At 42.9% G+C, this 24,131-nt stretch overlaps 1 protein-coding gene across 5 annotated transcripts in view; it reads left to right on the forward strand.

Moving 5' to 3' along the window:
• LOC141234485 (integrin alpha-E-like) overlaps positions 1–23,872 on the forward strand; it is a 356,506-nt gene extending 332,634 nt beyond the window's left edge. For 4 of the 5 annotated variants that reach the window (XM_073668018.1, XM_073668016.1, XM_073668019.1 and 1 more), the window contains 9 exons: positions 2,676–2,755; positions 6,839–6,916; positions 8,726–8,798; positions 8,878–8,985; positions 13,585–13,641; positions 18,185–18,283; positions 18,568–18,663; positions 20,765–20,875; positions 23,385–23,871. In XM_073668018.1, the coding sequence (XP_073524119.1) occupies positions 2,676–2,755; positions 6,839–6,916; positions 8,726–8,798; positions 8,878–8,985; positions 13,585–13,641; positions 18,185–18,283; positions 18,568–18,663; positions 20,765–20,875; positions 23,385–23,438 (756 nt within the window). In that variant the 3' untranslated portion in view covers positions 23,439–23,871. Of the gene's footprint in view, positions 1–2,675; positions 2,756–6,838; positions 6,917–8,725; positions 8,799–8,877; positions 8,986–13,584; positions 13,642–18,184; positions 18,284–18,567; positions 18,664–20,764; positions 20,876–23,384 lie in introns of all 5 variants that reach the window. The other variant, XM_073668020.1, reaches the window with a different exon arrangement.
• Positions 23,873–24,131: the final 259 nt, after the last annotated feature.

Here is a 24,131-nt window from a genome sequence, read left to right on the forward strand (position 1 = left end):
GCCTAAGGCCACGTTCACATGTTCAGTATTTGGTCAGCATTTGACATCAGCATTTGTAAGCCAAAACCATGTGAGCAACAATCAGAGGAAAAGTATAATAGACACACGTCACCACTTCTGTATTTTTCACCCACTCCTGGTTTTGGCCATCCACCTAACTGTAGAGGACTGCTCATGATGCTACATTTAAGGTCGATTAACTTAGCCGAGAGGAGGGGTAGCCAAGAGCAGACAATTAATTCATCATAATTTAAATTAAAAAAGTGTTTTAATTTACGACAGAACTATACTCCTGAAGTGCATCTCTTACCTTAGGGCTGGAAGCTGACAGATGGGCCAAATTTATTATGAGGTTCAACCTTTTCATAAACCTGGTGCACCTTACTCCAAACGCACTCTTCATCAGGACAGAATGCAAAACACCAGCCTTGATGGATCAGTGTCTATATCTTTGGTGTCGGTCCCTCTAAGCCACATATGTCAAACTCTGGCCCATGGGCCAAATCTGCCCCGCCGGGTGGTTTTATTTGGCCCGCGACACCAGAACTACCACCCCTATATGGGGCCATTATTCTGTAAGGAGGACTATGTGGGGCCATTATTTTGTATGGATGACTATGTGGTGCCCATAATACTGTATAGAGGATTATGTGGGGCCCATTATTCTGTATGAAGACCTTGTGGGGCCCATTATACTCTATAGTGGTTGGCCCCGCGACTTTGTCCAAGTTTTTAATTTTGGCCCTCTGTGTGTTTGAGTTTGACATCCCTGCTTTAAGACATACATGTCAACCTCTTGCCCGTGGGCCAAATCTGGCCCGCAGGGTGATTTTATTTGGCTCTCGACACCAAAACCACCACCTCTATGTGGGGCCCATTATTCTGTATGGAGGACTATGTGAGGCCCAATATTATGTATGGAGGACTATGTGGGGCCCATTATTCTGTATGGAGGACTATGTGGAGCCCATTATTCTGTATGGAGGACTATGTGGAGCCCATTATTCTGTATGGAGGACTATGTGGGGCTCATTATTCTGTATGGAGAACTATGTGGAGCCCATTATTCTGTATGGAGGACTATGTGGGGCTCATTATACTGTATGGAGGACTATGTGGGCCCATTATTCTGTATGGAGGACTATGTGAGGCCCAGTATTATGTATGGAGGACTATGTGGGGCCCATTATTCTGTATGGAGGACTATGTGGAGCCCATTATTCTGTATGGAGGACTATGTGGGGCCATTATTCTGTATGGAGGACTATGTGGAGCCCATTATTCTGTATGGAGCACTATGTGGGGCCAATTACACTATATACTTGTTGGCCCGTGACTTTGTCCAAATTTTTCATTTTGGCCCTCAGTGTGTTTGAGTTTGACATTCCTGCACTAAGCTGAGAAATCTGGAAAAGAAAGAGTAAAAACAGCCTAAAAATTATTCCAGTTACAGGTATACCACTTTGCAGAGTCTATTATTCTTTGACTTTATCATTTCCAGACTCACAACTTAACGGGAACAGTGCCTTGGTGTACTCTCAACAAGTTTGGATTTGTTTAAAAGACGGTGATCTTTTTATATGACATTTGGAATACAAATGTACACAACATTTGTATCAATTTAATGGGGTTTTCCGTTTTTAGAAAAACCCTGTCCCCAGGTACAAATTCTTTTAAAGAAACAAACTCAAACTGTGCTTTATTTATTCTTCCCAGGACCCAGGCCGAGTCTCTGCTGCTGCCCCAGTGTCTGTTATTGTCTGAAATGCTAATATCACATTGACAACACTGCAGCCAATCCTTGAGCTCATCGGTTCCAAGTGTCTTATGCTGTCTACATGTGCACACTGATTAGCTGCAGCGCTGTCGACATGACATTAGCACTGCAGACAATACCAGACACCGAGAAGAGAGGCGAGACTCAGCGCTGGACCCGTGGAGGTGATTAAAACACTGGGATTTTTTTTCAGAAAATCAAAAACCTATTTAACTCTACTGTAAATATACATAACATTGGGTACTTACTTAGTTAACACTATTTTGATCAAAAAGTGCAAAAGACCATCCAACCACGTCAAGGTGTACCTTCAATCCGGATGGTCCCTATCACTATGTCCTACTTGTCGAAGTGCCAAGTCATACCTCTTCTGAACTGGGAAAGTGAAAGGAAACCAACCGTAACTAATAATTAAAACTTTACTGGGAAAGATGGGTGGATAAGGGTGCTGAGCCTGGGAGGGTGCCAACCCCCTCAGCCGCAATATATACCACAGAAAATAAAAAATATAGGGCCCTGTAGTGTCAAATTAATGTAGGGTGCACAAATATCCTATGAGGCTGATATACAAACAGATATATACACTATACGTCAGTATACTGTATTTTTTAATTTTTGGTAGCACCTTCCTGTGCTCCGCACCCTCATCCACCCATCTTTCCCGGCAAGATTTTAATTACAAGCTATGTCCGGTTTCCTTTCATTTTCCCAGTTCAGATGAGGACTGGTTTGACACATAGAGAGGTGAAACATTAGTGATAGGGACCATCCATATTAGGTACACCTTGACGTAGTTGGACTTTTTTTTGCTTTTTTATAGTTTATTTTCTAGTCCCTGTGAAATGACATGAATTTACTTTGCTCAGCTGTAATAATATATATCTATCTGTTCATGTAGGAGACATTTTCTATCATTTGGCAACTAACTGAAAATAAATTTTCTGCTCCAGAGGCCACCATTTACTATGTGGTTGACAAGTAAGTATACCTTTATATTTTGGATCTAAGGGGCAAGGTTTCTCCTTGTGGAGAGTGACATGCCTGGTCTGGCACGCCAGTATGAGGAGACTTAAACGCCTTGCATTAGAGTTCAAGTCCTCTTCCTCTCTGAAGAGACAGTTTGCACCTTTTATATTTAGTAATGTTAGTACTGTTTAACCTATCTAATTAGGAATCATCTGTGGAGCTGACTGTGCTCACAACATCGCCAATTCCTGTATAAAGGAATTGCATTTATTCTGTCCATGTGGCACTGTTGATGCCTTTATATAAGTATGACACATATGTTCAGTGTTTAGTTTTTGCAAACCTTATCACTAAGATGCCAATATGTTGTTTGTTTTCACAATCCCTACTCTTGAACCTGTGGCGCCCCTGAGGGTTCAGTCGCCACAGAGGTACTACATCTAGTGGTGCCTCACTCTCTGGTAAGGAAAGGGTACAGCCCGGGACCCCAACACCTGCATCCAAAACTACACTGCTCCAGGCTGGCTGGAAGGGGAAGATGCGCTGTGTTCTGCTGAGCCCTGTCCCTGGCTAGAGTGGGGGGAACCAGAGTGAGGGGGAACCAAGTAGTGGGTGTGGGTGGAGGAAGGAGTTTAGGGGAGCATTTGTTAGGAGTATATAAAGTGAAGCCATTTTTGGAAGAGGGAGTAGTTGTTGTGGAGAGTTCTGAGTTTGGAGTCTGGTGAGAGGGGCAGGGGCTCTGCAGGAGCTCCACTACAGAGTGGGGCCTAGTAAGAGAGGCCCAGGAGTGAGAGTGGAGCAAGGGAGGAATGCTCCGGAAACAGAAGGGATCCCAGGGGGTACGGTGAGTGCAGGACGGCACCCGTACGCCTGAATCTGCCAAGAGTCAGAGGGATCAGGCCGCAGGAAGGGAACCGGTCCCTGGACCAGCCGTGTTACTCCAGGTCTCGGCTGGAAAAACCGGAGGCTTCTGCACTTCCATGGTGCAGTTGCCATAACCTCACCCTAGCCGCCGTGAAGGGCACCAAGTAGGTCCGGGAAGTCCAGGTTGCCCAGAGGGATCTCAGAGTACCCGATCGGGACTGTGTGTGGGGAGCGCAGGGCAGGAGGGAGAAGACCCAGCGCGAGAAGTCGGTTGAGGAAAGGAACATATAGAAGGGGGGTCCCGATAAGTACTCTCGAATTGCCAGAGGGACTTCTGAACCCCTGCTTGGTGAACGCAGCGCGACGTGGGAAGCAGTAACCTGTGCAGTGTAACCCGAGGGGCTTGTAAACTGTGAGTAAAATCAGAGGACTGCACTTCACTGTCTCTGTTGGTTATTGCCGCTGCACCATTATCCCTCCTAAACTGCAACGCCCTGCATCACTTCCATCAACCCTGCCCCGGGGGGCCCGCTCTGCCTGTGGGGAGCAGAAACATCCCAGCTGCCATCCCATCACCCCCGGAGGTCTGCAGCAGCGCCGGTATTCATTACCGGGAACCACAGGTGGCGTCACGAGACAAACTGTTAACAAAAACCCCCTTTTAAACAGTGACCCCAGAGGACGGGCCCGGGAGCCGACTGCAGTGACATCCTACAAAGAAGGTAAAGGCCCGGGTACCGAGTCTCGCCCATATCCCCCCTGGGCGAGTCAAACCCACAATCTGAGGTTACCTGACTCTTACTTAAAGGGGTTGTCAGGTCACGCCTATTAAAGTAAGGAAGGGGTTAATGTCCTCAGGCCTGTCAAATCTCATTGGGATTGGTAATTCTCTCAAGAACACACTGAAACAAAGACTAATCTGGGTAATTACAGAGAGTGAATTTACTTATTATGCAGCAATGTATTCTGCTATTTGCTATCATGTAAGAAACGCCTAAATTTGTGCACGGTATACCTATATTCTTGATTTATATGAATAAATGAACACTTCAGAACTTTTTGGAGATTGTTGGAAATCACAAGCTGTGGATTTGTTATTCTTACTGACCGTAAACTAAATCCCAGAAACGTTTAAGTTGGAGTTATATACTGCTCTAACACACAATATTGATGACCAATCCATAGGATAGGTCATCAATATCAGGTCAGTAGGAGTCGGACACCTGTCACTTCCACCAATCAATTGTTATAAGCTCTGAACTGACAGAACAGAGCTACAAAGACAGGCTCCACTCAATTTGTAGCAGCTACTGCTAGGTGCTGCAGAACAGCTGCAATTCCAAAGAATAGGAGCTGTTTTGTAATACCCAACATTGAATAAAACTGTGCTTTGCAGCTGTGTTCAAATTGTTCACAGTTGCAAATAACAACTTAACCGGAAAAGCCCTTTAAGAAAGATTCCTTTTGCCGGATAGTCAGCAAAACCCAGAAATTAATTAGCATATTAGTAAGTGTGTTTTATGTTTAGAGTGCTGGAAGGTCTTTTGTTGGGTCAGAATAGTGGTAATTAAAAAATTGATATACAATCACCATATGCAACCTTTGTACTCTGGCAGACAAGCATTTAAAGGGGTATTCTCAAATTATTAATTTGCTTTAATTAGTTAGACAGCATGAAAATTAAGCATGTTTGCAATTGACTTGATTTTTCTATCTGCTGTCATTCTCCTACAATTCCAGCTTTTATGTTTCATAGTGTACAGCTGATTTCCATGGAACTTGGCCTCTAGTGCCTGCCCTGGTCCTGGCTGAGTGTGTGCAGTAGCTACATTGCAGGAGAGGAGTTAACTCTTAACATCCCAGTCACCTCTCTCCAACCCATTGATTTCTATACAGCAGTTTGCTGCTCACCTCCCTCCCCATCCAAAAAAAGTGAATGAGATTCATGATGTCTCATGCACACGATGCTTATTTTTTCCTTGCAGATTTGCAGTAGATTATATCTGCAGCATGTCAATTATTTCAGCGTTTTTGAAGCAGATTTCACCTTTTCTAATGATTGGGAAAAATGTGTGCAAAAGTCGTGTCAAAAACACATGATATTTTATGCTGCGTTTTCCTGCCAACACATGAGTATTTGCAGCAGATTTTTCTGCTGCAAATACTAAGCGTGTGCCCATACCCTAAACAAACAACTTCCATTTACATGGCCCTATAGTCCAGTCGCTTTAAGCATTTACAACATACTAGTATTGTGAATGCTGTGTCCTTCCCATCCAAATCCTTGTGGTCATCTTCTCGTCTAACCTCAGCAATACTAGTCTGATAGCCATATATATATATATATATATATATATATATATACATATATATATATATATATATATATATATATATATATGCTGTGAGGTCTCATGCACAGCTGTATACAGCAGCCTGTACAGAGGGACACAGTCCATGTAATGGATTCAGGTTAGCTCGAAATGGCATCATATCATGAAATTATTTTCCCCTTCAACAAATGCTTCAAGCGGATCAGCTCTATAATACGCAATACTATGGAATATGTCACAAGTAATTTATTGCTGTTGGACCATTTAACTGGCATGCATTTTATTTATGGATAAATCTAAAATAAAAAGTGTAAACTAATTATTGAAAATGAAATTTGAATTAGAAAGCGCCACTCCAGCGTTTTTTTTTATTGCAGAGCTGGAGTGGTGTTTTTAATCTAAGATCCCTGACCTGAGTATTATACTCTCCACCCGCTGTCTTCACCTTCTATCACTGCTGCTCCCATCGGTCTCCAGCTATTTATGACCTGCCGAATCATTCCAGTGTTTGATGGGCGAACCGGAGGTTACTTTTCAATGCAAGTCTATGAGGGCCTTATTCTCATAAACTTGCATTGAGAGCTTGTGACGTAACTTCTGACTTCCGGCTAGTCAAAAGTTGTGGTCAGAAGATGGCGGCGCGGGACTGGAGTGGTGCCAAAAAAAAGGTGAAGACCCTGGCGGGTGACTCCAAGACAGATGGCAGGGACCTTAGGTTAAAAGTACCACTCCAACACGAAAAAAAAGATATTTTTCTTGATGGTCCTCATGTATGTCAGAATTGTAGGTGCTGTAGGTAGTTCAGAAAAAAAGAAACAAGTGCTTATACTGATTATGTCATGAATATACATATAATATACTATTATTTTTTTTTAATATACAATTTTACTGATTTCAGCTTTAACAAAGTCTCAGAACCGCTGGTTCAGAAAACTGTGTTACCTGTAAGACATTCCTTCAGCGCTGTCCTCTCTGTGTAAGTCTTGGAAATGTTTCTTGTATCAGGTCTTTTAATGATATCGGGATAAGATATTTTCTTATATGTTCTGGAATTGTTTGGCTGATATGTCCAGCTGGAGTAAATGTAACAAGACGCAATTTGCACTCTTTGGTCAGGTACGATCTTTAGCAAAACATTGATGGGATAATATGTGTGGGATAAAATATGTTTAAAAGGAACCTGACAGCAGGATTTACCCCATAATGTGTTAGGAGTGAGTGATGTTTCAGCCTCCTAATAACATTGTATTTACTGCAAAACTGAACTTTAATCTAAGCGTGTCTGTGCCCAGACTAGTCCAGAGGCTGCTAAGTGCGATACCAACAAAGTGCAGAGATGAGTGACAGCGCTCCGGGACTAGTCCTGGTACAGGCGTACCAAAATTATATTTCAGTATTCTAGTAAATACATGAACACTTATTCACAAAAGATGTAATTACAAACATCATTAGGAGGCTGTTTCAGCTCTCCTAACACACTATGGGGGTAAATGCTGCTGTCAGGTTCTCTTTAAACTATGCCATAAAGAAAACCTGTAAACTGTATTTTAAGGATACACGACTAGTGCTAGGAGAGCTCATTTGTGCAAATAAGACTTTGTTTAAAACTGAAACCACAGTTCATCTCCATATTCCAGCACATCAGATACAAGAAAAGTCCCATGACTATGGATCCCAGAGATCTTCAATGGGTTTGTCTGCTTCCGACATGGTCACATTATACATTAATTGTACGTTAGTTAAAGGCTAATGGGTCGAGGAATAACATCATCACAATACCTCACTGACTATATCTATCTATATATGGCTCAGTGGTTAGCACTGTATGGTGGCTCAGTGGTTAGCACAGCAGCCTTGCAGCGCTGGGTCCTGGGTACAAATCCCACTAAGGACAACATCTGCAAGGAGTTTGTATGTTCTCCCTGTGTTTGCGCGGGTTCTCCGGATTACTCTAAAAACTTATTGATAGGGAATTTACATTGTCCCAACGGGGATAGTGATGCTGACATCTATAAAGTTCTGTGGAATTACTATAATTTTACGAGTGAATAAAAAAAATCTACTTATCTATAATACCACTATCCACCGTTCTCTTAGCAGGATTGTCCAGCAGCGCAAATTATGTTACGCTGTCTATCAAATGCAATGTAATTGCACTCACCAATATTTTTCCGTCCCGGCAGCTCCATGTCTCGTGTTGGTCTCAACTCAGATGAGAGCTTCCTTCCTCTCATTATCTGCTTGTTATAAAGGGGACTGGCTGACCAGCTTATTTTAATAGGTTAGCCAGACCCCTTCTTAGGCAGATCTGGCTTAGCTATTGAAACCTGCCATGTGAACAGACTTTTCAGCTTGTACACATGGCAGTCTGGAAATAATCTAAGATCATTCCCTGGTTTTGAAATGTTTGGTTATTTATTTATTTTTCTCACTTATATAGCGCCATTAATTCCTCAGCGCTTTACATACATTATCATTGCTGGGCTCACAATCTATATTCCCTATCAGTATGTCTTTGGAGTGTGGGAGGAAACTAGAGAACCCAGAGGAAACCCACGCAAACCTGGGGAGAACATACAAACTCCTTGCAGATGTTGTCCTTGGTGGGATTTGAATCCAGGACCCCAGCGCTGCAAGGCAATAGTGCTAACCACTGAGCCACCGTGCTGCACTCACTGTTAGCACTCACATGCTGAAGCTGATACTCTGGTGCATCAGTGGCTTCAGGATATGGAGTCTAAGAAGCAATACACTATAGATACTTAACATTTCTCTATTGTTGTAGCCAACAGGCAGCACTTTTTGTGACAATACCATCTGCTCCAGCTTTGTATGAAGAGGTCCAATATACATTTAATGTAAGTGTGCAATATTCCTAAAGCTTGTAATGATAGCAGCTTATTCACTCCGATTTAATACATAAAATTATATCCTAAGGTGAATGCAGAAAATCCCTTTGCTGCTGAACTGAGTCTGGAGTTGCAGGTCCCCATTAAACTGAGAAGTGATACTATTTCGGAAATACAATCAATCCAGAAGATCCAGGTGCGTTCCCTGCCGATGATCTGATGTTCATTTAATAAAGGGATTATGTGATGTGTAAAGTGTACAGATGCACTTTTTACAATTGCTCAGTAATCAGTATTAGAAGTTGGGAGTGAGAGGAGGACACCCATGGAGGAGCAAGAGAAAGGCATCAGGGGGTGTTGATGTTGTCAGAGATGCGCACTGCCTAGGCTTGGGAGCTTAAAGGGGCTATCCAGCAACAATTTCAGCGGAATTGTCCGACCATCAAATGTGCTTAGACTCTTGACGGCTCCATGACAGATTATGTTGGGGGACATAAAGATTGGGAGGTTGGAATTCAATCCTATCCAGTGGGGAGATAAAACACAGCTAGATAATTCTTGCACTTGGAAAACACGTACAAAAATCCAACACATGACCAGAAATATCATGTTATAAAAAGGTGTGAACAACACCAGGAATAACATAGACAAGCTTATAATGGGGAACCTTGAATCAGCAAAATTAAAGGTGTTAATGGCACCAGGAATAGCAGAAATGAGAAGGTTATCAGGTATTCAGCAGGGATGAAGATGCGAACAGCATCAGTAATAGAAGAGACGAGTTCTTTATCTGGTGCCTTGATAGCTGAGATGAGGGAGTGGATGGCATCAGAATAGCAGGATTGAGCTTTGTGGTAGTAGCTGCTTACTGGATAGCAGTCTAGAACAGCTGATCAGATAATAAGACACCTGGCTTGAGCAGATCTATGTGGGAAGTGTGGCCTAACTCCACTACATGTGCTGGCAAAGTGCAATACTACCTACAAAAGTCAGGCAGCATTGAGCCAGCCTTGGCCTTAAAAGGCCTTAACATCAGAGGTGTGTGCCAGGTTGGCATAGTAATGTGGCTCTAACTAGAAAAGAGGCAGCCAACCATAGGGCAAGGAAGCAAAGCCCAATGCTGGAGCCATGACAGGTGAGTAACATCAGTGGGTCTCTCATAAAGAATACAGGAGCACACAGCCAAGAATTCCTGGAGGTGTTGGAAGAGATAGCTGTCAGCCAAACCAAGCTGACAGCTAACTAATGTGTATGTCCAGTTTAAAGTGATCACCTGCTGCCTCAGATCCAATACTGCTCAGTGTCCGTCACTGCAGCAGCAGATGTCCTAACAAAGGGATATGTGACCTGACCATTCATTCGCTACAGTGACCAGTGATTGGTGAATATGGTCACATGTCCCTGTGTTAGGATGTCACCACTGCAGCAGGAACTACTGTAAAGGCTGACAGTGGGTGGGCTAGATTCGCTAACGGATTGAGGTTGGGGATCATTGAGGTGAGTTTGTCTGTTCTATTTTTGAAACATTTGGGAAAAAAAATTGTTTGCTGAACAACCCCTTTAATGAGTATGTGTTACGGGTGTGTCAGAAGTGACAGACAGTCACTCCAGTGGATTGCAGGGGATCTCTTCGTTTGGCATTACAGACAACTTCTTAGAAGTTGTATCTCTAGGATCCAGCGGCTATCTTCCTCTGGCTAATTAACACTGTGGCCTGGGTGTATACAGTGGGTTTGGAAAGTATTCAGACCCCTTTAAATTTTTCACTCTTTGTTTCATTGCAGCCATTTGGTAAATTCTAAAAAGTTCATTTTTTTTCTCATTAAAGTACACTCTGCACCCCATCTTGACTGAAAAAAACAGAAATGTAGAAATTTTTGCAAATTTATTAAAAAAGAGAAACTGAAATATCACATGGTCATAAGTATTCAGACGCTTTTTTCCAATCTACATATGTGCAAATGTGGCACCCTGCTACACACATGTACCACAGGACCCAAAAGGGTGCATGGACGGACTTCTCCACAAGAGGCCCTTAATACACACAGACACCTCCACCCTTCCACTTCATACCACCAGAGGGAGCCCTGTTTGGGATATATATACTGGAGGGTGGAGTTAGGTAGGCAGAGTGTGCTGGCACTTTAGATCAGTGAAGAGGCAGCACCTGTTGAGCTGCTGTGCTGAGGGCCTCGAGTGTGGCTGGAGGCAAGGAGAGGAGAGAGGAGTTAAGGGGGCAGAGGAGCATCTTAAGCTCACCCCAGAAAACAAGCCGGACACTGGGTCCGCGCCTAAAGGGTCCTCTACACCCAGTAGGGATAACCGGCATACCAGGAGGATTCCAGACCCCTGGTCAACCTGAAGCTATAAACATTTACAGGACTAGGAACCACGAAGGCCCCAGCATACAGGGATAGTGGTAGCCAGAGAAAAGTTCTACTACCAAGCAGACAGATGAGAGAGTGAAACAGTACAGAAGCTAGGCCTAGTTCCAAGCTGGCCAGGAGCTTTAGAGAGAGGAAGAAACGGACCAGGAGGCCTACTACCCGCTCACTGGGGAGAGTCCAGAAGTGCACCCTTCCTACTAGGTACCCTGGACCATACCTGCCGTTTACACCAGTAAAGGTACTGAAGCGAATCTCCTGTGTGCGTGTCCGTCATTCCCCCTGACCCGACCGGGCCACCTCTCACCTGCATCCCTTCCATCAACCCTGCCCCGGGGGCCCTCTCCGCCTGTGGGGAGCAGAAGCATCCCAGCTGCCATCCCATCACCCCTGGAGGTCTGCAGCAGCGCTGGTATCCATTACCAGGAGCCACAGGTAGCGTCACGAGACAAAAACTGTTATTCATCCCTTCAAGTAACAAACCCCTTTTAAAGAGTGACCCCAGGGTACGGGCCCGGGAGCCGACTGCCGTGACATCCCAAGGAGGTAAAGGCCGGGGTACCGAGTCCCCCATATCCCCCTGGGCGAGTCACAAACTCCAAATTCCCTGAGTCATTTCACAGAGGTATGAACCTAAAGGAGACAATTTTGGTTCTTCAGAGTCACCACTAATGGGTGATTGGGACTCGGAGCCTTCTACAAACATCTCCAGTTGTGATTGGATGAAGGCTTTCAATTTTTTACTACAACTCTATAATAGATTTAGTTCTCTGGCTCAGAAAAACTCCCCCACATCCTTGTAAAAAATGTATTAAAGAAATACATCAGCACCAAATTTTTCCCCACAAAATGGTTTTCACAGGTTGAAATTGACTTTATTATATTGGCATTGCAGATGAGAGAATCCAACTTTAAGGCAACCTATTGGGATTGACTTATTCTGGTTTTTCTGATGTCACGTTGCACAAAAATAGCCCCAGAAATTTCCTGGTATTAACCTGCAAAGAACCCTAATCTCAGCCCAGTGGTGAAAGGGAATTTAGTGACTTTGAGAAATATTCTTGTGTCTGAAAGAACTAGTCTTCAGATTCAACTCAAAAGCGAAAAAACAGGCCACTGATTATTTTTTTTTCCTGTTGTTCATATAAGACATATTCCATTGCAATGTACAGAGTTTTCATAAAGTGCATAGAAAGGGTCAAGGAACGTACATAGAAATCCTGAAGCTCCATAGCAAATGTCCTAATAATGCCCCCCGTTCCTCTCAATCTAAAACAACATATTCGGCTGAGTAGATGGACTCATACCTCCCAACTTTTTAAAACAGGCAGTGGGACATGTATTATAGCACATACAGTAATTATGGTCCTACTAAAGCCCCTTAGTGTTGTCATCTACAATACCCCTTTCATGAAACTAATAGAGTACTATGCTTCCAAAAATGTCCCCCCACCACAAACATAGTATGATACCCCCACAGTGAATTTTCCCACCTAACGTTTCCACCCACATGCAAAGTATAGAGTATAGTGCCATACAGAGCTCCCAACACAGTATTATGCTACCACAGTGCAACGAACACCGTATGATGCCCCCACAGTTCCCCACACACATTACAATGCTCCCACATTGTTCTCAACATAGTATAATGTCTCCCAAAACATAATGCTCCTGTAATGTCCCCCCACACACAGTATGAAGTCCTCACAGTTGTCCCACGCACAGTATGATGCCCTTATAGCCCCCACACAGTATGATGTCCCCCACATAGTATTATGCTCCTACAGCCGCCCAATACAGTATGACGGCCATACAGTATGATGTTCATACAGCCCTCACACAATATAATGCTTTAAAATCCCCTACACAGTGTTATGGGCACCAGACCGTATGATGCCCTTACAGTTCCCCACAAAGTATGATTTCACCTACATACACCCCCCACACAGCATCATGTCCCCCACACAGAGTATCAAAATCGCCACAGCTCCCCACAAGTACTGTCATTAAAAAAAATGACTATTACTCTCCTCACCCTGTTCCCCCACTGCTCCGGTCTGTACAGTGTGTGCACTGAGGCTCTGTGTAGCATACGCGATATAGTGATATAATCGCACCTGCTGCGATAAGACTCAGAAGCTCAGGCTAAGTGGTGCAGCAGGGAGCCGATATCTCTTCATCTTGGTGATGCAGACATGACGGGTGAGGTAAAAGGGGTGGGGGAGGAGGGGGTTGGTGCAGATTGGCTTCAAGCCCACTGAATCACAGGTCTCCATTGTGGCTGCATAGTCTAGAATGTGTCTTTTATAATGCTCTTGCTGTTGTACATGTTTATGACAATTTATACTTTTTTAGGAGATTTTTAGGAGATTGTAGGTATTGATAAGATCAAATCTTGCATTTTTTTTTAGAATTCAACTCAATGTAAAACTGAAACCAAAGAGCAAATATGTGGAAATGGATTTCATGTAAGTTTTATATGAATGATTAATATAATATATCCTTATATTCATAAACAACCTACAATGTATTTTTAGAATCTGTGGAATATATATTCATTAATTGACACATCTTCTCCATAAAGTTGTCGTTAACCAATGGTCAATAAAATAGCTGATACCAAAAAAATTTCTTTCCAATGCTTCTGTATAAGGAATTCCAATTCACATTATACTAAATTTCTTCCACATAAATATGCAGTAAGAAAATGTATCACTGCTCTCACCAGGGAGAAGTTAGTATAAACGAGGGGTAGCAGGTTTAATTCCATCCATGTCTCCATGTCCAACCAAGACACTGCATCAGGGACCAAATGCCTGCGCTTGCAGCAACATTTCAGGGACCTCCCTTTTTTAAGCACTCAGCTCGTAATATTCTACTTCATCAATAAGGTTGCACCACGTGAAACCCAACACTCAGTAGCGTAGCTACCGGGGGGGGGGGGGGGGGCAGAGGGGATGGTTGTCCCGGGCCCCATGCTCTGAGGGGGCCCATCCAGAGCTATGCTATTGTAACTGTAGCGGCACGCTATAACGACCAGTTATACTCCGGGCAGAGCACGGAGACCTGATGTCCCTGCACTGCCCGGCGGCTGCTATGGGGCCCTTGAGCAGGAGGGGGGCCCCCGGTGCCAGCATCGCCCCCCCCCCTGCACGTCACCGCAACTGCAAGCTCAGTGATGGAAGAGGGAGCGAAGCGTCCTCTGTGTCTGACATCACTGACGTCATCACTTGGCGCCTGGCCGCTGTGCTGAAGATTTGTGCGGGCCAGGCACTCGGAGCAGCGGGGAACAAGGAGGAGAGAGAGGCGAGTATTGTGCTTTATTTATTTATTTTTTCTTATTGGGGAGGGGGGGATTATGCCACAGACTGCCTATGGGGGGTGAAGGGGATTATGCTACAGACTGCCTATGGGGGTGGGGGGATTATGCTATAGACTGCCTATGGGGGGTGGGGGGGATTATGCTACAGACTGCCTATGGGGGTGGTGGATTATGCTACAGACTGCCTATGGGGGGTGGGGGCGATTATGCTACAGACTGCCTTTGGGGGTGGGGGGGATTATACTACAGACCTCCTATGGGGGTGGGGGGATTATGCTACAGACTGCCTATGGGGGGTGAGGGTATTATGCTACAGACTGCCTATGGGGGTGAGGGGATTATGCTATAGACTGCTTATGGGAGGTGAGGGGATTATGCTACAGACTGCCTATGAGGTGTAAGGGGATTATGCTACAGACTGTCTATGGGGGGTTATTATTCTACAGACTGCCTATGGGGGGTGAGGGGATTATGTTACTGACTGCCTATGGGGGGTGAGGGGATTATGCTACAGACTGCCTATGAGGTGTAAGGGGATTATGCTACAGACTGTCTATGGGGGGTTATTATTCTACAGACTGCCTATGGGGGGTGAGGGGATTATGCTACAGACTGCCTATGGGGGGTGAGGGGATTATGCTACAGACTGCCTATGAGGGGTGGGGGGATTATGCTACAGACTCTGCCTATAGAGGCCTATGGAGGCTATTTATACAGTGTGGGCATTACAGTTAGGGTCATACAGTGTGAGAGATTATGTGGGTTCTTTGCACAGTGTGAGGGCCATCATGCAGTGTGGGAGATTATGTGGAGTCTTTGTATAGTGTGGGGGCCATCATACAGTGTTGGAAACATCAGTTTGGGGGCTACTAAGGGGTCAGTATACTCTGTGTGGGGGGTACTATACAGTGAGGGGGCATTATACTATGTATAGGAGAGCATCATACTGTGTAGAGAGGGGGTGTACATGGGGGGAGACTCAGGACATTATTAAATGTTAAGTGGGCAGTTATTGTTATAGGGGAACTCAGGTTATTGTGACTGTCAAAGGGGCACACAGAGGGCATTATTACTTTCTAGGGGGCAAAATGTGGGCACTGTTTTCTAGGGCACTTGCACACGGCATTACTATATTCTAGAGGTTTGTTTTACCATCTAGAGGGCACACAGTAGGTGCAGTAATAGGGACACATACAGCAGCGGCTCAGTAATGGATTATCAGCAGGATGAGGGGTTTGTGCAGGTTGGGAATAGATGGGGACGGGGCCTGAAATGTAAGGAGTCAAATGTGTCTTTGTTGTGATCTCTGCAGACCTGAGACTCTGAGTCCTGGATGGAGGAGTTGTTGTGTCGGTCTGGGCCAGTTGGAAAAGACGGGAAAAGTGAACAATTTTATCAGAAAGAACGTCCGCTGCAAGTTACTATATATAATTGTAATCTCTTATATATTCTACAGGACTGGCATCTATCAATATATGTCACCATATGGCGGTAGTATCAGTGCTGGTCTTTGTATAGAGATTATTTTCAGTAACAGCGCGGTCATCTGCTGAGGTTCTCCTGCATCCACTTGCTGGATGCACCACTATTTTTGTAATCAGGGTTACATGGTTAGGGGCACACTCAGAAGTTTCGCCCCCACTGAACCAAAACCCTAGCTACACCTCTGCCAACACCAATCCTAAAAAACTGGTAATAAAATCACAGGCAATTTACTTGAACTTGTCACTAGATGGCAGTACGTTAACATTGCATATTTACATATAAGAAAGATACATATATAATGTATATTGTGAATTGGAATTCATCATGAAGTAGCACTGGAAAGAAAATTATTTCGGTACCGAATATTTTACTGACCGCCACAGATTTTAGCTCATGCATTGCAAAAGGTTAAATCCACAATGAGTGACAATGTTGTGGGTTTTCACATCTATGATATACTTTTATTTTTGTGCAGATCTTTTCCACTTGAGAATGGAGTTTGGAAACTTTTTGTAATGTAAATGGCAACTAATTTTTGATGCAGAGTCTGTTCATACTGGTTTTCACACCATGCTTAGCACATATGTTAGGAAATACTCAGTAACTTGCCCGTATATTCAGTGGCATAACTAGAGTCCGATGGGTACCGGTGCAAAATTTGGACCAGGCCCCCCCCTCGCATGTTGGTCAGATGTATGGGCCCTTGGAGCGTTCTAAATACTACCACCACCATAATGTCCCCCATCCTTTACTAATGTCACTCATCCTGTGCCCATCCTGGTATAATGTCCTCCATCCTGGTCCCCTTCCAGGTTGGAATGTCCACCATCCTGTGCCCTTTCCAGTAAGAATGTTCCCCATCCTGGACCCCTTCTAGCAATAAAGTCCAACATCATGGGCCCTTTCCTGGTATAATTTCCCCCACCCTGGCTCCTTCTTGTAATAATGTCCTACATCCTGGGCTCCTTCCTGGTATAATTTCCCCCATTCTGGCCCCTTCCTGTAATAATGCCCTCATCTTGGACCCTTCCTGGTATAATGTCCCCCATCCTGTGCCCCTTCCTGGTATAATGTCCCGCATCCTGTGTCTGTTCCAGTAATAATGTCCCCTATTGTGCTATAATGTTCCCATATTGGCCCATTCCAGTAATAATGCCCCCTATTCTGGGCCCCTTCCATTAATAATGTCCCTCTTGTGGTACAATATCCCCCTTCATGGTACATTGTCCCCATCCAGTCCCCTTCCAGTAATAGTGTCCTTCATCCTGGGCCCCTTCCAGTAATAATGTTCCCCATCATGGTACAATGTCCCCCTTCCTGGTACAATGTCCCCATCCAGTCCCCTTCCAGTAATAGTGTCCCTCATCCTGGGCCCCTTCCTGGTATAATATCCCCCCTCCTGGGTTCCTTCCATTAATAATGTTCCCCATCCTGGTACAATGACCCCTTTCCTGGTACAATGTCCCTTCCAGTAATAATGTCCCCCATATTGGGCCCCTTCCTGGTATAATGCTCCCCTCCTGGGCCCATGCTGTAATAATTTTCCCCTCTTCTGTCCCTGTTCTCTAACACATTTAAAATAAAATGACTCTTCTCACCTTCCCATGCTCCCACGACACTCGTCGTCCTCTTCTAGATCCAGCGAAGAGGGTGACTTCGGTGTGCATGCTATGGGCGAAGCATGACAACACTGCTATGCACTGCCTGTGACTAACACGCCAACGACAGATGCCGCCTTATTGGTCGGTGGCATGTAATGCAGTGCAGGGAGTCAGCGGGTCTCTGCACCACAATACATTTCAGATGAATATATGCCCTCAGAGTGCTACTTTAGCACCAATTTAATAATTGGGGTAAAGATAAATGGTGCCTATGTCTGCTCATAGCAGGTGTAGATTTTTTTATTGTTGCCTAATAGAGCGTATAATGAATCAAATATATTAAGAGGCGTCCATCTTTTAATAAATTTTGTATAAATAATGTATTCAGCAAACACACTGTGAAGTGACAGAAATTTCAGTGTAATCACTTGGATCCCACTAAAGTTTAATGGGTGCCATCACATACCCTTCCGATACGTCATATGACTTACCTCTTAACCCTTGCGTTCCTGCATGGTAAACATAGCTGGCAGAAAATCAAACCATGTGATTTAACATTACTAAGAATTTACTGTGTTCTTTAAACCCCCTTCTATTTGTCAGAACGAGGAAATCATGTGCTGCTTTATCTTGTGCAAAGTCACATTTGGAAGGGAAGAAATAAAGATAACTACAAGATTATTTTTGCAAAATCTTCATAAGGTAATGATTGAATCCCTTTTTGATTACAAGCTCCATCTACTTTTCACTCGTCCGTCTTTGCTGCTTCTTCCATTCTTCTTGTGCAGAATTCACTGCTGTTATTTGTGGGTCATTTTACAATTTGAAACATCTGAACCCCAAAATATAAATGACAGCCGAAACTCACACGCAGATGAGCTAGATCCATGGAGTATCTTCCAGTAACAAAGACTATAAATTACAGACAAAGCTATTATATAATGCTAAATGTTATGCACATTTGTAAATTTCTGTTCTATTTGTAGATAGTAGAGGAAACACAAGAACTAAATGTCACCGGAGAAATTCTTTATGACAAAACGTTGTATATAAACCTAAAGGAACAAGAACACAAGGCACAGGTGAGCTGCAGAAGGCTGTATAGATGTAACTGTCATGGATATTGTGATGCTAGTCACTACTCATGGGCAAGCTGTTAGGCTGTGTAGTCTAGAGGTTCGGGGTCCGATACCATGAGGGCTCGTCATAAAAAAATGGGTAAAAAAAGGCGTAGTTAGGTCACAGTCCAAGTCAGAATTCTGTGAAGGAAGCAGATCAAGATAAAAGGGCAAGGCAAAGTGATGGTCAAAGGCAAAGTCCAAGGTTGGGCAACAAAGATCAAATACTGGAATACAGAGAACATAGCAAGCGCACACCATTTGAGCTAAGCTACAACTGGCACTAATTGGAGGTAGAGAGCCAGGTAACCATTCGAATAGCAGACACATAGATGAAGCCCCGAAACGCCCCGGCCGTGATTGGTCGGCTATACTGTCACTCAACACACTGACAGCTCAGCATGCCCCTGTCCTAGATTGAACGGCTGAACTGTCACTCACTACTTCCAGACACACCTACAGGCGGAATTGTGACATATTAAAAGGATTGTAGTATTACAAAAATATGGCTGCTATCTTCCAACATGTGTGCTGCGTCTGTCTAAAAATTGTTGAAGGTATTGTACCCCAGTCCCATTCACTTTATTGGAGTCAAAGGGGTTTTTCGGGCTGAGAATAAAAATCTGCAGTCACTCTATATAACTACTAAGTACCGATTTGTACCTGTCCGTGATGAGCACACGATCACAATTCCCTTGAATTTCGTTTACGAGTAGGCAGTCATGTGACCACAACTAAGCAATTTGTGGTCACGTCACCACTTGCTGTCGCATGCCAACTAGAGTTTCAGATGTTCTATTTAGAGAAGTACTGGAGAATCTAGTAGGCATGTGACCACAACTATACAAATCATGTGGTCACATAACCACCACCCTGCACGGAGAACATAGGGGAATCCCAACATGTCACGATTCGCAGTCCCTCTGTGACTGCAGATGTTACTTCTCAGCCCAGAAATCCTCTTTAATTTCTATTACCAGCTACAACATATGCCGCAGTTTTTAGAAGAAGGCGGCCATGAGTTTTAAATCTCATGCAAACCCTTTAGTTGTCAACACTAGAGACGGGAGAATCGATTTCCAGAACTCTGGTCCATCGGCCAGGTCAATAGTCTGTGAACGCTGGATGTGAGGCCTGCAAAACTTCTCTTTTTTCCCGGCTCTTCTTTTGATTAGCTGGACTGGTGTGATGTCATCATTGCTGAGTGACATACACATGACATCACACCAGCCTGCATCATCAAAAGAAGAGGCGGGAAGAAAACGGAGTTTCGCAAGCCTGTCATCCAGCAGTTACAGATTACTGACCTGGAGGTCTGCGAATTGATTAACACCCTCATGTAACATTATGTAGAAGTTTATAAATGTAAAATGTTATACTGTTACTAACTGAAGAACTATGGGGAACCTTTATGAAACTGGACAATTTTGGGAAAAAGGATTGATGCATTAGAAAGAAGCATATGTGATGTATGATACATGTAATCTTGTTCAGGGAGAATCAGAAAAACTTTTGAAAATATATTCTGTATAGAGGCTTAGCTACACTGCTATAAGTGGCAGCTTCAGCATAAAATACTGGCGTAAATGCATTGACAGTAGAATATTGAGGAGCCGTCTGTCTGGCGAGCTGTTAAGTGGGGACATACTGAAAGTACATGATGTATAAGATGAATACATAGGAGCCTTGTGTCATTTCCCTATATGAGATCTCTAGAACATCTTTGGTAAGATGAAGAAAGGTAAAGTATTTTTTTTTGTCTATCGGAATGGTCTCTACTGATTTCTACCACCCTCCTCAAGTTATCTTAACAGATATTTGCGTTAGAGCATTAAAGGGAATCTGTCACCCTCCTGGGACTTTATAGACCCATATAGGCCCATGGGCCATACAGGTAAGTATAGATTCACATTTCTATCACCTATATGCCCATATTAGAGGTCTGAAAAGTCCCAGGAGGGTGACAGATTCCCTTTAAATACTTGTGTCAAGTATTGTATCAAGTTTTACTATGTAGAAATACTTTTGTCATTTTATCCCTCTTTTTTATACTATTGTTTTCCAGTTATCCGTTACAATTTTTAAAGACAAAGTGATCAATACTCTGCCCATCATCATTGGTAGTTCTGTTGGGGGAATTTTGCTTCTTTTGATTATTGTTATAATTCTATTAAAGGTAAGTTACAGAAAACAAATGACAAAAATGTATTACTCCCTGAAATTCAATTAAGATGATAATTTGTTATCTTGATTAGAAAATGGAAAAACAGTAATAATTTCATGACCAGATGATAATGAGCAGAGATTACTAGAGTTTATAAAGGACCTATACCAAAGATTAAAACTGGCTTCTGTTTTACCACATAAGAAGGAAGGCTCGGCCATTTACTATATTCATTTTCCATACCTTTGTGATGACCCATGTGCCAATTTCCCACTTCATTTTTTGACTTTTTGCTACTAATGTGATTTCTTCGGAGAAGGGAGATTTTGCCACTCAAAAGCAAGGGATACATGAACAACTCACGGTACCCAAGTGGTTCACAGAGCCTAATGGGATACCTGTCAGCATTACACGGGTCACATGTTAAAGTTACTTACGGTAAATTGAAAAAAAAAATGAAAAGATTAATACAATGTTAAAAAATATTAAGAAATAAAAACTTTTATAACTGGTCGACTCCTCTTTTGTGTCTGCTTCAAGAAGGCAGATACCGATAAAATGGAAGACAGACAGAGCAAAAAGTGACTCTGTCTTCTTTAATAAAGTCGATGGCCCCGTGGACGTTCTGCCCGAATCCCTTTCTTTAAACTCCGACAGAGCCACTGACAAGTGGCCCAAGCACAATGTGAACCTGGCCTTATAGATGTGCACTGAATTGCAAGAAGTACGGGGGGGGGGGAGATGAAAGTGGATCTGTCACCAAATTTTACAATACAAACTGTAAACATCACAATCTCTTAGACCTGATAAGGATGGTGTATTTACTATGCAAGTCTATTTCTAAATGGCTGTATAATTCTTAATGAAAGTTTAACTAAATCTCCTAAGGAGCCTCCCTGCTGAGATCTCATACTGCTCAGTACAAGCTGCAACTATCAGTCAGGCTGGGTGGGCAGAGACTAAAAACCCTTAGACTTATGAACCATCACTTTATATAGCTGCTTACATTAATTTTCAACATAAGTACATAGGTCACAAAAGGACTAAGACATTAATTTAATGGTGTATACAGTTTGCATAGTAAAACCTGATGACAAATCCATTTTAACATTTCCTTTTCTAGTGATGATAGCACTAGATGGGAGACTAGGAAAAAATGTTTAAACTGATTTTTTTTGTAAGGTTTTAGCTTGGAAACACCATTGGGCGTTCCCTAAATTTGAAGATCCCTCAGCTTTCAACAGGGCAGAAAATATTCCATAACCCCTCCCCTTTGCTCATGAGTGACTTGTGGGTGGATGCTCAAGAGTGGAGGGGTTGTGGAATGCTAAAAGGGGATGTCTGGTGCTGTTAACCTCCCCATCAGGGGTTGAACGGTATCAATCAAAAGGAATCATACTGGTGTTCTGTTTTCATGATTAGGACAGGTGCACAGTACCTGATGATTGGGTTTGTGTCCTGCCAAGTATGATCAGACACAACATAATTATTTTCTGATGGCATCAACTTCTTCCCTGAATGAAGTTGTTCAATCATAAGCAGGCGGCAACATACAGGGGGTAAAAAGAACACGCCCCCACAAAAGCTTAGGGAAGTTTTCTCAGTGTGAGACATGTAATGACATACAGTCTGATCTCCTCACTAGTGTCACTGCAGACCTGAGTGTTATTACAATGTGCAGGTATTAGAGCAAAGATCAGTGTGATTACAGACCCTTTCACCTTTCATCTCACAACATTCAATGTTGGGTGAGGGGGATACAGCAGAGCTGAGCTTTGTTTTATTACAAACACGTCTGCAGCTGCAGCTCTCTTCTGAAAATGTTGTCACCTTAGTTTTCTCTCCCCCCACTGACTGCCTTAAGATGAAAGATGAAAGTGTTAGTAATCTCTGCTTTGCTCTGCTCCTGAAATTTGGTAATCACACACAGCTCTGAAGTCCGATCAGTGAGGAGAACAGACTGTCTGCCATTACATGTCTCACACAGAAGAAAGCCTGTACTGCTTGTTTATGTCTACTTATGATTGATTAAACTCATGCAGGGGGAGATGTGAAAAATCTCTGGTATTGCCCCTTGGATTTAACAAAAATTATAACCTAAACTTTACAAGCCAATATCTCTGCAATGAAGAGGAAAAAATGAAAAAAACAAGAACTACATTTTACACAACTCTGCAGTCACTATTCAATGATGTGGCCAGTTTATCATGCTAAACTGGCCGAAAGGTCCTGTTTAAAGCAGAAAAAAATTGGGCACCAAAAAAATAATTAATATGCAATTTGAACACAATTAAATGACTGGAACATGATTGGTTAGTGTATATTCAAAACTATAATAGCTGATAATTTGCATTCTATTATTGTAGAAGTAAGACAACTCTGCATTAATAGTATGCAGATTATCACCTAGCATTCTGAATATACATTAACCAATCATCTTCCAGACATTTAATAGTGTTCCAAATGACTGTACAGCAGCAGTGCAAATATTGTAATTAATACCTATCTGTGCTTGTTATAGTGTGGTTTCTTCAAAAGAAAATATAAAAATTTTGACCAAAATGAAGTGGAATGACAAAATCAATGACGACGGCCAGAAGGTTCTACAGGAAAGAAGACATACCCACCATACTATTACTAGTTACCATGTGAACCAGGAACTTACAGAAATTCAGGCTAATGTGATATGACCTATAATACATATTCAACTTCACCATTATTAAAAAAAATCCTTTATACTTTATAACCCAAGAAGACGAGTCCATTTAACAATTTACTGCTGATCCCCCAACAAAACAATGTATGGTCGTAACAGTTGTCACCTCAGTCTTCACTTATACTAAAGGTATAATATCAGTTGGTGAAAGTGAAGGATAAAATCAATTATATTTGTATTACTTTATGCCTATGTACTACAATTATAGTTTACTATAAGGCTATGTAAATAATTTTGGCACTTTGGGGCACAAATCAGAACATTACTAAAGCCAAGCAGGATTGCAAGATTAATAAAAGAACAAAATATTCAATCCTCTCCCTAAAAATGTGTGTGTATCTGGTTTCTATGTATAAAACAGCTCTGCTTAGCTATGAATGTATTGCATTGTTAGAGATAAATGTAATTTAAATGGCTATTCAGCCTGTAATAGGGTGTCCCAGGCTTAATATTGATGACCGATCATTGAGATAGGATATCAATATCAGATTGGTGTGGCCAACACTCAGTGTCTTCACCAATGAGCAGCACATCCCTATACACTTTGTATAG

The sequence above is a fragment of the Phyllobates terribilis genome, unplaced genomic scaffold, assembly GCF_046119375.1.
Source record: "Phyllobates terribilis strain yellow unplaced genomic scaffold, ASM4611937v1 Scaffold_2__4_contigs__length_985480577, whole genome shotgun sequence".
NCBI classification, from domain to species: domain Eukaryota; kingdom Metazoa; phylum Chordata; class Amphibia; order Anura; family Dendrobatidae; genus Phyllobates; species Phyllobates terribilis.